The sequence below is a fragment of the Lutjanus erythropterus genome, chromosome 11 (genome assembly GCF_056507025.1).
Source record: "Lutjanus erythropterus isolate fLutEry1 chromosome 11, fLutEry1.hap2, whole genome shotgun sequence".
In the NCBI taxonomy this organism is placed as follows: Eukaryota; Metazoa; Chordata; class Actinopteri; order Lutjaniformes; family Lutjanidae; genus Lutjanus; species Lutjanus erythropterus.
In genome coordinates this window covers 26,102,914-26,119,478 of record NC_139327.1, presented here as the reverse complement: position 1 = coordinate 26,119,478, position 16,565 = coordinate 26,102,914, and the positions used below count along the sequence as shown (strand labels likewise).

Genomic DNA, 16,565 nt, shown 5'->3' with positions numbered 1-16,565 from the left:
TCTGTCTGGCATTTATGAAAATTCGTTCAAAATTTGGCACATTTCAATTGGGTTGGTTCTTGTTTTTTCCAAACAGGAACCTTTTTTATTTTGCCGTGGAAAAACAAATTTGTCAGTATAATGTGAATTGGTCAATATCTCATGCAGATCATGACAGCCAAGGAACTGTTTTGGTGAAAATCAATTAACAACACTATATATATATATATATATATATATATATATATATCTCAATGGCTTTGAGATTATTGTCAGGTGTCTTTAGAATAACTACAACAACAGCATGAGAAGTTAAAATAGGAGAAATGCTTCTAGAAATAAAAAAGATACAGCTTCCACTTAATTACTGGTTTGATTTAGTCAAAGTCTACATCATCCAACAAAGACAAATTAAAGCCTTAATGGGGGGAAAAATATTTGGGTGGATATCTAAAAGAACAGAGGTAAGAAGTTTATTTTACACTAAATACAGAAAGTCGTTAGTTCAATCAATATATATGCATTCATTGCTCTAGAGTTTGACCGTAAGGTGGGGGAAATAATCAGTGCAAATGCTAACAATCTCATTAGCATTACAATGGACTGAAGAGACCATTGAGTGACGTTATTTGTTCAGATTCAAGGTCATCACCAGCCAGTTTGAGATACAGCCATTCAACAAGCAGACTAGATATCATACTGTAGACATACAGTATTCAAATGATGGGACTGAGTGTGTGATTGTCTTTGGATACCAACACACATTTGAATCAAACAAAATTAATTAGTAGACACAATTTCAAAACACACAAGAAAAAAGTACCACATTTGTATGACAGATGGCTAGGGGTGCAACAGACCACACATCGATCGGATCTACTACAGTGCATGTAATAGATACTTATACACTATACAGTATGATGCAATACTATACACGCTGTTCCACCAACAGCACTATCTGATTGGTCAGAAGTCACGAGTAATCGCAATTTAGATTTGGACCGACTTTTATTAATTGGATTAAAATACTTTATAAAAGTCCACGGGCAGCTCTAATGACCACTGGAAATATTTCACCTCTCTCTGGCCTCACTAGAGGTACAAGACAGGGTTGATCACTCCCATTCACTGTTTAACATCGTACTCCAGCTACTAGTCATTACCATTAAATTGGATGTGAACATCAAGGGAGTGGAGGGAGGTGGGAAAAAAAAAAAATCACTGTACAGGGACGATATTTTAACACTGATCAAAAACCCTGTGAACTTTCTACCCCCCTAATGGAAACAGTACAGTCTTATTCTAAATTATCATGGTATAAAATTAACTGGAGAAAATCTGAGGCCATGTCCATCTCTGGCAGGTCGCTCAAGTTTAGTATCGTGGTCTTAACTTCAAACGGGGGAGCGGCATGTCATACTTGGGAATAAAATTAAGTCAGAACATAGAAGAAATACCATCACTAAATTTTGAGCCTGCACTACAAAAAGTTAAAAGTAATCTAAACAAGTGGAGAAACCTGAAGCTCACCTTATGGGGCAAGGTCAATGTTATTAAAATGGTTGTTGCCCCCCCCCCCCAAAGTAAAATGATATAGCTGTGCATAAAACCAAGGTTTGGAAGACAAAAGAGGTCTGGGTCTACCTGACCTGAGGTGATATCAAATTTCATTTGAAATCGCCAAATAAGCCAAACATTGGATTAAAGAAAATAAACTGGAGAGGGTTACTATTGAGGATAAGATGTGTTCTCCATTTATCCCTACAAATATTTTATCCCAATCTCAACATGGCTCCCCCAATCCCATTTTATCTCACTCTAAAGAGGTCTGGACCAGAATACATAAGATGTTAAAAATAACACATTGCAGACAATCTTACTCCTTTTTATGGTATAACTCTACAATTTCTATTGGGAGGACACCAATATACTGGAAAAATTGGCATCTTAACAAGCTATGTCATACTGGTAACTTGTACCAAGATGGTGTGTTTATGCCATGCTCAGATCTGATGAAGAGAGATACTCTTAAAGGAAAAAAACATTTTTGGAAAGATCTCCAAATACTGAGCTGCTTTACCTCAAGGACTCCGGGTATAGAAAAAAATCCCACTATGGACTTCTTCAAACTGCCAGCGGAGAGCCTTTGTGTTTTTTTTATAGACTGACTACTGCTTTGATGGCTTTTAAATCAGTCCCTTAAACTGCGTTTCACACTATGACTGTTTCCTTTAGTCCGTGGATCGCATGCAGGCTGAACCGCGGAGGCTGATCCGTACGAAGCACGGGCCAACAATGTTCTGTTACACCCCTATATTAGTTTGCTAGCGAAGTAACTGAACCACACAAAGCATATTTTTGTCATAAATCGGCTGGATAGGCTACATCAATAAACAGACTAGAAGAGGTAGACATCGCGAACTGGAAACTGAACCAACTGTTTGTGGACTAAATACACCTAGAGGAAGAAGAAGAAAACAAAGAAGAAAAAAAAAACAACTGTCACCTTCGCCATCTTCAAGAGCTACTAGCAAGATATCTTAAGGATTTTTTTTTCCATTTGGGAAAGTTGTAATAATTCTTTCATGGGACAGTCGACACCAACAGTTGACACAGCTTCTTTTTCTCCAAAAGCTTATTAGTCATTCATTAAATGTTGCTTTATCAGAACTTAATGCGCTTAAAGGGAGATGGAGACACCTTTTCCAATTAACTCTTTTTCAAAAAAGGGCAAAAAACACCTCGAGCGAATGTAAAAAAGTTTTTTCAAAACAGAGGACTTCTTTTTGGCCATTTCTATCAAGCTTTCCTAAAACCATATTTCAAGATGTGAATACAAATACGTCGATGGAAACACAACTCGTTTGTGTTTGTTTCCTTTCTCCCATCTGAGTCAATGGCTTTGTCTCCTTTGAGTTTGTGTAGTTTGTCCTCTTCCCAGGCTGATCTGAAGCACGTTAAGTCACGTCACTTAAATTTTCACACGTTTACTGACTCACACCCACTCTTCACCCACAAGTGAACTCACCCTCGAGAAGTCATAATGTGGCTCGTACTGTCCTCCAACTCCATAGTTGGCAACCTGGGCAGCCAATGACAGAAGCAATTATATTAATAAAATAATAGCATGACTACAGATTCACTGGAAAACTACAATCCATGTACTGGTACATGCTGTGCAGACTCAGGCATGATAGATCAAGATAAATTATTTTAATCCCTTCAAAAGGCTTTCATCTGCAGACAAGATATTATATAATCCTTTGTCTTATTCTGTGATATTTGTAGTGTTCCTTTTTACCCGTTTTTATGTCTTTTTCTACTCTGTTGTGTTTATTTTGCTGTATTTACATTTTTTGTGCTCTTAGATATATGCTGTATGTACCAGTTTTATTATTATGGATGTGAATGTTATAACCTTTAACAAAAATAGAAGAATTGACGTCAAATGTTTGTGCTATATGTGACATGATGATATATTTATACAGTAATGTAATTCTGGAGTCTGTGTTATATTACCTGTAATAACTCTGCAGTATCTACTGTGAGGCCTGTGATGTCTTCTATCCTCTGATTGACTCTGGCAATGACGGGGTCATCCTCTCCTTCCAACCATGCACTGAAAAAAACAAAAACACATACAGTATGAGCACATAGTGCAGTGCATATGCACACAAACATGTTAACATTGGATGCATATGCAACTTCTTTAGATTTTTCTATTTGACGTCCAACGTCCAAAAAATGCGATACTGTAAATGGTTGGAGTACCTTGGCTTATACTGCAAATTGTATTAATAATAAACTAGTTCTTTTTTATTAGTCCTAACTGTGTGTTAATGACTGAACCATCCAAGGCACCCACGGAGCCTCTCTTCTGAATGAGTTACCTTTTCGACACTCTGTAGTTGGCTGTGGTCAGGACGCCTGTTTTAGGGTCACGAACAGTCGCTCTGGCAAGCTTACAAAACAAAAACGACACAGAGGGAAACAAAATAAGTGTTTGTCATCATAAATATCACATCATTCTTATACCATGTAGGAATATCTGTGTCTTTTCATTTACTCTCTCCCATGAATCTTACAAAATAAACACATTTTTCTTATTCTATTTGCAAATTTAGAGACTTTTCTCAAAGAGAACAGCTTTTATACATTCATGACATAAGAATGATTTCTCTGTACCATTTATGTCTTTGATACACCAGCCATCAGTTCTTGACATTGATAAGTTCATGGGCAAAATATTTTCTTCCTGTTATTTGGCAAGTGTTAAACACAGTCGACATTCATAAGTGCGCTTTGTTATATGCCATGAGGGAACAACTTTTGAACTTTTTGAATATATCAGGGACTTTTCACAGGGTGGCAATGTCATTTTCTGTGGAATTCATTTTGTTTATGTTTATACAAAGGGTTTAACCTGAGCAGGGCAAAAAATTGCATTGGAACATCTCTAGAAAAAACTTGCGCTGGCTTTTTAAGTGGTCTCGGTTCAGCCGTTCGGTCCACGCCAGAGTTGGAATGACATCTTTCACACCAACCCAAGCGAGCCAAACCATAAACATTAGGTGTGAGGGGAGCAGGGCTCGAATTTTGCTTTATTTCTTGTTTTAAGCACAGATTTTTTAGATTGATTCATTCATTGCATCTTGTCTCACCCTGGGTTTAGCCAGCTCCTTAATCTTCTCAATCTCGTCGTGTGACAGGACGTCCAGGTAGCGTACGATGTGGGGACTATCCCACTCATCCTCCTCTTTCATGGGTTTCAGCAGGAGACGAGGGTTCCTGTTACCATCCCGGTAGCGACAGGACAAACGGCTGCGCCTCGCTTCATTCTGATAAAACACACAAGATGAACAGAAAATAATCTGTCATTTGTCTCATTGATGTGCAATTATCCATCTGAATCTAACCAGCAGGATGAACAGAATTAAAAAAGCTTGCATGCACAGCTTCAGTTGGAAAATCTGGAATTTGATTTGCGTCGACTTCCCCCTGGTGTCAAAATCAATGGCAATACTGTGGCCATAAATAATCTTGTATACACATGCTCCACCCATACAGGGTTTCAACAGTGAGACCTGTTAAGACAGGACAATTGACTACACTATAATTTCATAGCACCTTTGGGTAATGTCACCTAATTCCCAGCTATAAAGAGAGCTCTAATCAGATGGAATAACTGATAAACACCTCTGTGGGTTTACACAGCTTTGATAAACAAGCCACATACAAGTTGACTAAATTCATCAGAAGCTTGTGCTTTTCCATCATCATCGACTAAAGTCAAACATTTCCAACATAGTGAAGTTATACAGTAAGGTATATGTGTAAGGTAATGCTGGTTTGTATAAATACTGCAAATGAAAAGCATTGACTGCAGTCAACTTTTCAGTTTTTTTGAGATGTGTATACAATCTAATATCAAAAGATCTTCTCATTACGTCCTGCCTAATTCTAAACATGCCGTCATTTTTCCGTTAGGGTCTCACCATTTGGAGCCCCTCTCCTCTGCAGAGGGCTTCGTAGGCCTCTCTCTCTGGGAGATGGTCTTTAGGTCTGCTGTAGGTTCCCAGCTGGATGGGCTGCTCAGACGGAGGCTCGTAGGCTTGGTTCAACTCATTGAGCTGCTTGGTCAGCAGCCGCTCAAAATAACGGAGGTTTCCTCCTGCCCTCTGGTGGCTAGGATCTGTCAGTACAAAAAAAAAAGTTGATGTTAGTGTTCTAAGTCTCAACTGAGCTGAGGAGATACCACATTAAAATGTTTGTCTGGTCAGTACCAATAAACAAGGACAGCAATTGCTTTAAGCAAGCAGTGTATGGTTTAATTCAAGATTAAACAATTATGGCAGCTGGAACAATTTGTCAATTTATCGTAACAGTAAGTGTGGGCTTCAATGAAAACAATACCAGTGGTGCAAAGTAACAAAGCACAGTATAAACGTACAATTTAATGGTTCTTATACTTGAGTATTTCCATTTTAATCTACTTAATACTTCTATTCCATTACTTTTCATTGGGAAATATTGCAATTTCTATACCACTCAACACCTATCTTTACTAGTTACTTTGTAGATTAATACAAAACATATGATCAGTTAATGAAATATAATGCATTGATATAGATTAAACTACACAACCGTATATGATGAAATTGAAATTAACACCACATTGACCAACTATAACATTAAAATACTTCTTCAATAATAATGATCCAACAGTATAATAAAGCCACACTGACAGGGACCATTCTGCATGATGAGCACTATTACTTTTGATACTTTGAGTAAATTTTGTTGCTTTTACATTAGAACTTTAATTTGAGTAACATTTTTAATGCAGTGCTTTGGCTTGTGCTACAGGATTTTATTACATGATATTGTTTGATATCACTTACTTAAATTAATTATGTGATTATTTCTTCCAGCACAGTAAATCCTTAGTGTCTCCCCTCATGTCCTTTGGTTAACCTTTGATGTACTGAAGCAATATCACAGTGAACAGTTGAGAGAGAACACCCCCTTGTGGAGTTTTGCATAAATAAACTGAATCCTCAGTGAGCAGAGCAATTACAGCAACATAAACTGTCGCCTGCTCATTTTCATGTGTGTACCAAAATTACAGGGACATCAGCAATAAACAAAGTGTATCCTAAATATTTACTTAGCTAAGGTTGTTCTGTGGGACGAAAATGTGCAGTTTGCTGGAGGTAATTTAAACTCAGCACCAGGGAGTGAGACCACTCAGAAAGAGACACAATAAACAGCTCAGTGTACCAGTATGTGTGGTCTTTTCCAGCAGTGCTGCAGTGCATTGATTCAGCTACACAAACTCAGTCCTGGCAACTGACGACTATGACAACAGTTTGTGCTAATGAAGATCTGCCACAAAAAACAAAACAAAACATGAAGAACGTTGAATGATTTAACTAGCTCTTAATCTAACAATATTTATTTGGATGATGAGACAGTGACAAAAATCTTTTCTTTATTCTTTTTTCTTTCATTTCATGTGTCATCTTCATTGCATTGCTTAGCTAACTGATGTACTGTCCCATAATGCGTCTGTAGTGATGTCAAGTCAAGTCAAATTTTATTTATACAGCCCGATATCATACATCACAATTTGCCTCAGAGGGCTTTGCAATCTGTTAAGTGTGCGCCATCCTGTTTTTTAGATCCTTGAATGAACGAAGAAAAAGTCTCACAAAAAAAACCCTTTTAATCCTTCTGTCTGCACCAGGACTGAGCGCGATTTGTCAACTAAACAATTATTGTTGCTATCCTCACTAGTTTGCAACAGAAATACTAATCTGTTAAACTATTTATTCATATTTTGTTAATGTACAACACCAGGTAACTGTTGCCTTTAAATTATTACAAAGCCGCCCTCTGCCTGCGTTAAAGGCCTGTTGTTCATCTCATAAAGAATTTTGATCTAGAGAACATTAATAGAGCTTGGATAAGAACTAAGTTAACCTGGCATGCATTGTCGTCATCCCACATCCTCCTCCTCCTCAAACCCCCCATGTAACAAATGCAAATACAGTGATATCTAATAAATTAATGATTTTTCATTTTTGTGTGAACTCTCTTTAAACTTCCTTTTAATTAACAGGAAAGTCCACAGGAACACCCCTAGTCTGTACATGTGCTTATTGTGTTCATTTTTGTTCACTTCAGACTCTGTATGTTCTTTGCTTCTTATGATGTGAATATAATGTAGTTTTTGGTGACATTTAACTCCAACAACAGAATAAAAGTGATCACTTGCTTTGCCCTTTGCTCTTCCTTTTTCTTCCATACTTTGCTTCGTGCTCTTCTACATCTTTTACAGTTTACATTTTCTTTTTTCACATGTAAGCTGAATGTATGAATTTTCACTATGTCTGCTACATCTGCGCTACTCTGATTCATTTTAGTTGTCATGTAAACAGGCACACCACAGCTCTAAAATGATGCCCTGCAGCTGTCAACGCAGTCCTTGATGCAGAGACTAAAATAACAGTTATAAACCACAGGTCCTCACTCTGAAAGGACTACACCCTGCTGCTCTGGCAAGCAGAGCATCACTGCAGAGAGACAGAGGGGGGTGCACTGTAGTCATTAGTGAAACAGCAAGAAGACAACCCATCAATTACCCCACGGTAGAGGACCGCGGCTGTTTTGGTCAGTGAAGTGGTCCCTTTATGTGTTATGGGAGGCAACTGTCAGAAGCGTTATTTTAGATTTCTAAAAGTACAGACTATGAACCCTTTCACCCATCGTTCATGGTTGCAAGAAAGACGATAGTGAGAACAACTCAGGCTGGAATAAATGAATGACAGCACGTGTCATATGTATTAGTGTACACACTGATTTGATCTCACGTCTTTTGTCTGTACACTTGTGTAAGCTGCACCTTACCGATAGCGACCAGTCGGCGTGTAAGCTCAACGGCCCGAGGCAAGTCTCCCATTTGGTAAACCGAGTAGCTGAGGTAGTCCAAAATGTCCGCCTTGGAAACCACAGCTTCCTCCCCGGTGTCCAACTGCTTCAAGGACTGCTGCATCCACAGCACGGCGTGGTAATAGTCTGCGTCGTTATAAGCTGTCTTTCCCATGTCATAGCAGTCGTCAACCGTCAGCAGGGCACTGGAGTGAACACCTGGGGGAGGGATTCATTCGATTTAAACATCGAACATATTATACGTTAATTTTTACTGATTTACTTTTCATGACATATTTACACAGTTTATTCATCACTGATGAATCATGTTTTAAACTCATCTGGGCTTGGAATAAGGTGTCAAGGTTTGAGAGAAACTTGCACAGCTCATCAATTTCACTTAAAACTTCTTACAATATTTAAATGACCTTTTTTAGAGCTGCAAGGATTAATTATTTTTTCAATTAATTGATAAGTTGTTTATAAAATGACACAAAAATGTTGATGATCATATTGGCCGATATATTAACATAAAAAAAAATATGACATAATGTGTTCAACTCATGATTAGACCTTAAAGAGAGGCGAGGTTATGACCACAGACAGCACATCACATGCACCTACAACCCAACAGTTTTGTTTTTAAAACTTCATTTTGGACATAACTTGAATGTTCATAATATTAAAGAAAATCAAAAAATACATATTTTCCCTCCTGACCTGTAGTGCTATTTATCCATCTAGATTATTCTGAAAAAGTAAATTTGAAAAAATTAAAAACCAGCATCAAAAAATTACTCAAGATAATCCACACACTTTGTTGTGAGCGGCTTTATGTAGGAACTAGTTTCTCTCTCAGAGAAAGAAAGTAGTTCCGATCAATTCTACTGCATAAAGAAAGCAGTTCCTACATGAAAGTGCTCACAATAAGGTGTGTGGATTACCTTGAGTAACTGGGGGTTGAACTATCCCTTTAATGTTTGTATTTTAAAGTTACTTATATACACTATGCATATGTGCATTTACTTTCTTTTATTGCTGTGACACATGCCCTCCAACAGATCACTTGACTTATGTCTTCTTGTTTTCCTTATGATCAACTTATAAAACAAAGTGAGGCTTATGAATGACGGTACTTGGGTGTCATGCATGCCCACCTGCTTCAGCTTTTAAATTTTCTGGAAAACAAAATGTTACACTGTCACAAAATGTGTATCAGACACCTGACTTGTCTCTTTTTGGACATTTCTGACAAGTTATTTGTTGGTGGGCAAGTTGAGACATGCAGAATGTATCAACTAAGGTTACTGGATCCTAGCACAGTATAAACTGGCACAGATACACAGATACAAAACCAGGCTTGTGCCACTGAACAGACACATACCTGCAGAGGAACACACCTGTTCATACCTGTGCTGTATCCAATTCATGTCTAGAGGCCACTGAAACTGGATTTCCATTCAAACTTAGAAACTATGCTTCAAATGCATCTCAATCAACCATTTATGATAAGTTATGACTTTAAAGGAAATATGTGCAAAATTTAAGACTGTCTGTCTTTGGCAATGGCAGTCTAGTAGTACACAGTGCAGACAGCGGTGCATGAAATCTTGAAATCTTACTGTGATGAAGGGCTGAATTAAATAAAGCTGAACTTGAGGTTGAGGAATTAAACGTGTCTGTGTATGATGCAACTATAACAGAGTCATTAGCTTCCTAACTACACTCCCATTTATTCTAAGACTGGTTTTGTAGAGAGAAAATTTCATGCTGCTGTAGTTGACTGAAACTCATCAACAAACTTGCCAACTTTGAGACCTCAAAAATAGGGATGATTTTGAAGCCAAAAAATGTGAGTTTCAGAGAGTCTGCTGAAAACAGTAAACTTTTAGAGTCACAGGGCTTAAACACACTGTGAAGTGTCAGTCAGAAAAAGGTTTTGATAGTGAAAAGAAAAAAAATGTGTGAAAAATAGTCATAAATGGGGAGAAATACAGAAGAATTGTGATTCTGGGAAGAAATAGGGAGACGGCAATGGAAAAACTTCAGTCTCCTGGGAAAACCGGGAGAGCTGACAAATATGCGCAGTTTTACACAACAACCAGTCGAAACGCTGCTAACGTGGCAGCTGACGACATCAAACTATGATGCGTTATCTTTCCAACTGATTTTAACTGAAACAGAAGATGGTCTCTTGGACGCTTAAGAGATTATCACCACAGACTTCATGCAAGGTTGGTAACGCTGTCAACAAACAAACAAAGACTGTTTACACTGCAGTTAGTAGTAGTTAGTATAACGCTATGTTATAGCTTTTTGCTGAATTTTTAATATGAATCACGGCTGTTCTTTAAAATAGTCATGTATCAAGCTACAGTGTCATACTTAAGTCAGACGGTGGCGACAAAGCTATTTATTTATTTCTGAATCAAAGGGTGAATGCCCTCACTGGAGGCTCGTTGGAGTGTGAAATGATCCATTGGTCTCTCTTTTGAGTAGTCAGGAGGTTGTGTTTTTTTCCCCACCAGCACAGTGTGCTGACAGAGCTGGTACTGCGATAAAAATCACTAACCACTGCCTGATTTAGCTGTAAGCCAAATTGCAGGCAGGACAATAAAGCGTGAACTAAATTTAAGTCTTGAATGAAAGACTTAGATAATTTTTTTTATAACGCTGATACTTTCGATATATGGTTTAAACACATCATCTTATTAAATGTTATTTCTTTATCTATATAATTTTTCTACATTTTAGATTAATACTGGAGACATCTGTAAAAACTATTAAATATGGAACTACATGGAATTATGTAGTAAGCAAAAATGTGACAATGAGGAAAAATGCTTCATATTTCAGATTCTTAAAAAGCAAAAAGACTCACATACTGTTTTCTGACTGTGCAATAAATGATTTAATAACATTGTTGGTATTAAATCTTTGATTGCAAGTACAAAAGACAGCATGCAAGAGTCTTTTTGCTTTTTTCTGTCGTCCAACGGTCTTCTCCTTCGCACCTGTCAACTTAAAAGCATGCAAAAGTTTTTTGCTCTTTGATGTTTTAGAAGTCGCCATCTTTTGGTTTGATGACAGCTTTATCTACTGTGTATAATCTGAACCATTTCCTTTAAAAATATTGAAAAAAAACCTCAAAAGACAAGTGTGTCCAAACTTTTGACTGGTAGTAAATGTTTCGAGAAATTTGCGACCAGCAACTAATTGTGTGAAAGTTTCACGAAGTTAAGTCAGCCTAAATCCAATCATGGCCCAAAACCAAGGTAATAATTTTTAAAATAACCTTATACTTGACTAAAATCTCACCTTAAACTAACAGTAGCTTTAACTTTAAACTCAAGCCTAAACTCTTGAAGAAATGAGGACAAGTCAATATGACCAAATTTCACAAAAATGTACTCTGTCAGGGGGTCCAAAACTCAAACTGCTAATTACAAGGAGAGGAGCATAAACACACAAACACACCATTTAGTGTCATTATGGGTGGGTTCGGTTTGCCTTCCTCTCTTTTTTTTTTCTTATAAATGTTGGTCTGCACACTCTGCTCTTCTACTGTAAACATATTCATGTTCTCTCAAATGATCACTGCACACTCTTGGTTACCTGGCAGCTTTCCTCTGGAGAAAGCCTCAGAATCCAGTTGGTACGTGTCCTGAAGCCGCATCAACGCCTTGGCTGCACCCGTCTCGTCCTCTTCATCTGGGAAGTACTGCCTGTGTGTGGACATGTTGGAAATGAACCCTGGAGAGGAAGTACAAACATGCTGTTAGGAATGTCGGGATGATTATGAGAATGAAATCTGAGTCAATTACTGCCTTGTTTAAAGGGATAGTTCACCCAAAAATGAAAATTCTTCATTTTTGCATTTATAACTACAATACTTCATTCTAATGCTGTTTTTTCACACATTTTTCTTTTAAAAAATTTGGTTCTGGTTCTTACGATTAATTGTGCACCCCTACATAATGGACACATTATGTCCATTGTGCATGCTCTGGAGCTGAGCATTGTACTTGATGTTGTTAAGAGTAATAGGGAGTTATAGCTCATCTTCATCCTTTTTCTTTTCCTTTTCCACCCAACACTCTGGACTGGTTTTCATTGAAATATAATAATGAGGTGTGGTTGAGTTGTGTGCTGCTGAAATTACATCACTGTGGGGCTCACACTCACACACTGGAGTAGTTAATAATAGTAACGAAGTTCAGGTGTATCGGGGGCGCAGTGCTTGAATGAGTGTTGCAGAAACACCAGCTTTTAGACAGTTCAGTTGAAGACACACTACAGCTTCACCACCCACCAGCTCAAGGACCAGCTCTTTTATTTTGGGATCCGTCCAACACCAACCTAAACTGAACTGAAGAATCAAGATGGAGCTCGCCACTCTGTTTCTGTCCATCTGCACCATAATTAAACTCATTTGACTGATTTTATTTATACCTTTTTCTCAATATACTTTGAACAATACATTTTTTTTAAATATTTCCCTCGGAGTTAGTCAATATTCATCTTGGAGTAGACTGAAAAGTAAATGTTTTTAATATTTTAAACAACAGAACTGCCAGTCATCCCATTTCTTTTTAATGGGTGCTCGTCTTTGTCCTTTTTCTTTTCCTCCCCTCTTACTCACCCTATCTCAATATTATTTAGTTGGCTAACGAAAACAAAGCTAACAATGGCTATTGCCAGTATCTTTGATGTATTCATGCTTGAAACCTTTAGCCAGTACAAACTTTCGTGCCACAGCAGTTCCAGACTTTCTGTAAATAATTTGAGCCTCTGCTCAGAGTGATTTTTATTATCCTTCTCATGCTGCCAATACCCATCAATCACATCTAGTTCAATTTAGTTGTCTTGTGTGTGGCTAATGATGACTACTAACAAGTACTATATATTGGAGAAATGACATAACTACATATCAGATATCACCATCTTCTCTACTTTTACTCTACTGTTGCTTTTTCTACATTTCTGTAACAGGTGTCACCAATGACAGAAATACACCTGTAGACATTGCAAAAGGAAGCGTGGGGTTTGTATTAAAGAGCAGTGGACGCTGAGACGATCTACAATGCATACGGCATCTCTACGTTACAGGAAAATGGAACGGATGAAACAGGCCAGGAAAAGGATCAAGTTGTTGCACTTGATGGGCGGATCAGTTCTGACAGGATGCAACACGAAAGACTCTGGCAGGACGAAGGGAGCGGGACTCTGTCTTTGCATTGATGATTCATCGTGCTCAAACACAGCTGACAGACTATATTTCACACATGTCAAACCTTTAATATGAAGATGCTGATCATATTATCATCACCATAATGTTGCTGCTGTTTACATTCAAACTGATGTCAGTCTTTCTATTAACGAAGAGATCTATAGTATTTACAGTAATTTATCATAAAATGACCATGGTATGTTAGATTAAGGAAATGCACAGTTGATTTTTTAATGCGTGGCCACTGCTACGTATTGCTCCTTTAACTTGCTTTACTGACATCAAATATGAAGGACATGACATCAGTGTTGCTAAAGCATAAAGGGAAAAGAAATATGAATAAAGGAAAACAAGATCAATGCTCTTTGCCTGCTAATGTAAAGAAAAATGTAGTATTTCTTCTGTCTACTTTTGCTTAAATGTTTGACTTCAGTTTCTTTCACTGTCTCACTGTGTCTCAGTCACAGCCACGTATACAGTTTCACTTGTATGAAACATGATTCATCATTTGTCTCCCTCACACAGATAGGGACCAATGTGTAAACACACACAGACTTTCAGGTCCAAACATACACACACAGAGAAAAAGGAAGAACATGGCCAAAATATGCAGCGATGAGGAACAGCTGGAGCTAGAACATGACAGGCTCTGTTCTCTATCTGTTCACTGGAAATGAGGAGTATCTGAGCTGAAATTTCCACTCCGCAGTTGAAGCTATAATCACTTTGTTCACATCAGCTCTGGGTTTTATTTGCCACACAAAACTTGCATCTGCAGGGCAGCAGTCATCACTTATTTCTTTGGGGCTTTTCTCAGAATGAGCAGGGAGCATTAAACAGTGCGAAGAGATATTTAGACATGGTATAAATGCATACAACGCCAAGGGCATGAATTGAGGCTAACAAATGCAGATTTGAGCCAAGGTGTATTTGGAAATGTTTCAACTGTTTATCTAATCTAATCTTCTTCCTCTTAATATTGTTTAGAACGGACTTTGCAGATTTACTCTCAGTTGTCCTTTAATTATTCATTTTGTTTTTGTAAAATGTTTTGGCTTCATGTGTTTATACTGTATTTTTGTTGTTAATGATCCACTTGAAACTGAAATGATGCATCTCAAGGGGTTATTCCTAATAAAGAACTGCAATCAACTTGAACAACATTTACAGATGTATCACTAATCAAAGCAGAGAAGAGGAGAAAAAAAAGGTATGTAGTCTGGATGAAAATACAAGACTCTTACGTTAAAGTATGTTTGGGCCAGAGCTGCTGCACACAAGCACGCACAGTTCACGCTAACAGTCTGTGTTTGTTATCGCAGCGAATCTCTGTTTACTCTCAGTCAGGCAACAGACCCATAGCTGCGTGTGGCCAAGAAACACAAACTCACACTCCAGGAGTCAATTTTATGCAAATAAAGCACACATATTATAACTAATTACACAGAGAGCTTCCATGTTCCATGTAAAGTAAAATTACACCAGTGATCTCCAGCTCCACTCCTCCTTCACTCCTTCACTCGTTCCCTTCCTCATTTCCTTACCATCAGAGGGGTTCTGCAGCACCAGGCTCTCCAGTTCGGTCCACTCCGTGTTGAGTCTCTTCATCAGTTTGTAGGCGTTCACTGGGTGGCCCAGGTAGCCCTCTGGGTCAGAGGTGGACATTCTGGTCAGAGCATCAAGTTTGTTGGCCCAGCTAAGAGACAGACAGACAGAGGAGTGTTGTTATGAATATAAACGCTCCCATTATACAGATCCATACAGATGCTGTACTCATTCACATTGACTATTACTATTACTAAATTGTCTGACAGTATGTATACATATACTGTATGAGCTTTTGATTTCAGTACTGAAATTAAATCCAAACCAAAGACAGGATCAGCAAGACTGAAATAACCAGTCTTCTCGCTGACGATCTAGTTTGCTCATGTAGGTAATATAGAGGCATCAGTATATAATTGAGACTGTTTCATAACCAGTTAAAACCCCATGTTGTACATTTAAGTACCCCTCGTATATTGCTCTTTTCTGTGACTGCAGCTACATGCTGGCACTGGGAGAGACTTGCTGCCAGCAACAAACCCTCTAGTCTCCGTCACACAGAGTTCAGGTTACCCACAAGGCCACCTTCTCTAAAGGGCTGGTGGCTTTTTGCATGTGAGAATCTGATATTTGTGTAAAAACGTTTAAATCGAAAATCAAACCATGACCCTAAAATCAAAATGGAACCAAGAATCTCCACTAGAACTGGTGACATTTTATTGTTATCAATACCATGATTGATTCTGCTTTATCCGTTCAATTCTTTATCAATTCCCTGTTGATTCCTGATAAATTTTCTGCGTGGGGGAACAAGTCGGCCAACAAAGGTTTTCAGCAATCATGTCTGAGTCTGAACACACTGTGAAACAGCAGAGAGTTTGGTATCATTGTTTTGCAATGCACAACTGAAATAAAAAACATGCTGGCACTGATAAAAGGATCTGATAAGCTCAGAGGCACAAAATTCTGACGGATCACACAATTTGAAATTGGTTCTCAACTGGAACAGGATCTCGTTTCCCATCCGTGACCGCTAAACGGTTGAAGGACTGTTGATGCATTTTTTCTTTCTTTCATGTGTTAGTGCTGGTGAATGTTATTGAGACAGATAGTTAATATTTATAATATGTGTCAGTGTTGTTGAGATGATTTTGACACCTTAATCCACAATAAGGAATATCACATGACACACCACCCAGCCTGTCAACACCATAGAGACGCTATCAAGCATTCATTATGGTCAGAGGGGGAAGAAGTACTCAGTTCCTGTACTAAAGTAAAAATAACAATGCAGCATAGTAAAAATACACCATTACCAAAGACCTGTTTTTGTAATTAAGGAGGGGAGACACGGGATCTTTAGGGGGAGATACCTGGTCAA

The 16,565-nt window shown here is 38.1% G+C and overlaps 1 protein-coding gene across 3 annotated transcripts in view; it reads right to left on the bottom strand.

Annotated features, from left to right (window-relative positions):
* Window positions 1–16,565, bottom strand: part of p4ha2 (procollagen-proline, 2-oxoglutarate 4-dioxygenase (proline 4-hydroxylase), alpha polypeptide 2) — a 41,428-nt gene that overhangs the window by 7,872 nt on the left and 16,991 nt on the right. For all 3 annotated transcript variants that reach the window (XM_084729824.1, XM_084729827.1, XM_084729826.1), the window contains exons 4-11: window positions 15,184–15,335; window positions 12,025–12,162; window positions 8,389–8,628; window positions 5,475–5,671; window positions 4,641–4,817; window positions 3,870–3,940; window positions 3,499–3,598; window positions 3,008–3,061 (exon numbers count right to left, since the gene is read on the bottom strand). In XM_084729824.1, coding sequence (XP_084585950.1) covers window positions 3,008–3,061; window positions 3,499–3,598; window positions 3,870–3,940; window positions 4,641–4,817; window positions 5,475–5,671; window positions 8,389–8,628; window positions 12,025–12,162; window positions 15,184–15,335 — 1,129 coding nt within the window. The remainder of the gene's footprint in view (window positions 1–3,007; window positions 3,062–3,498; window positions 3,599–3,869; window positions 3,941–4,640; window positions 4,818–5,474; window positions 5,672–8,388; window positions 8,629–12,024; window positions 12,163–15,183; window positions 15,336–16,565) is intronic.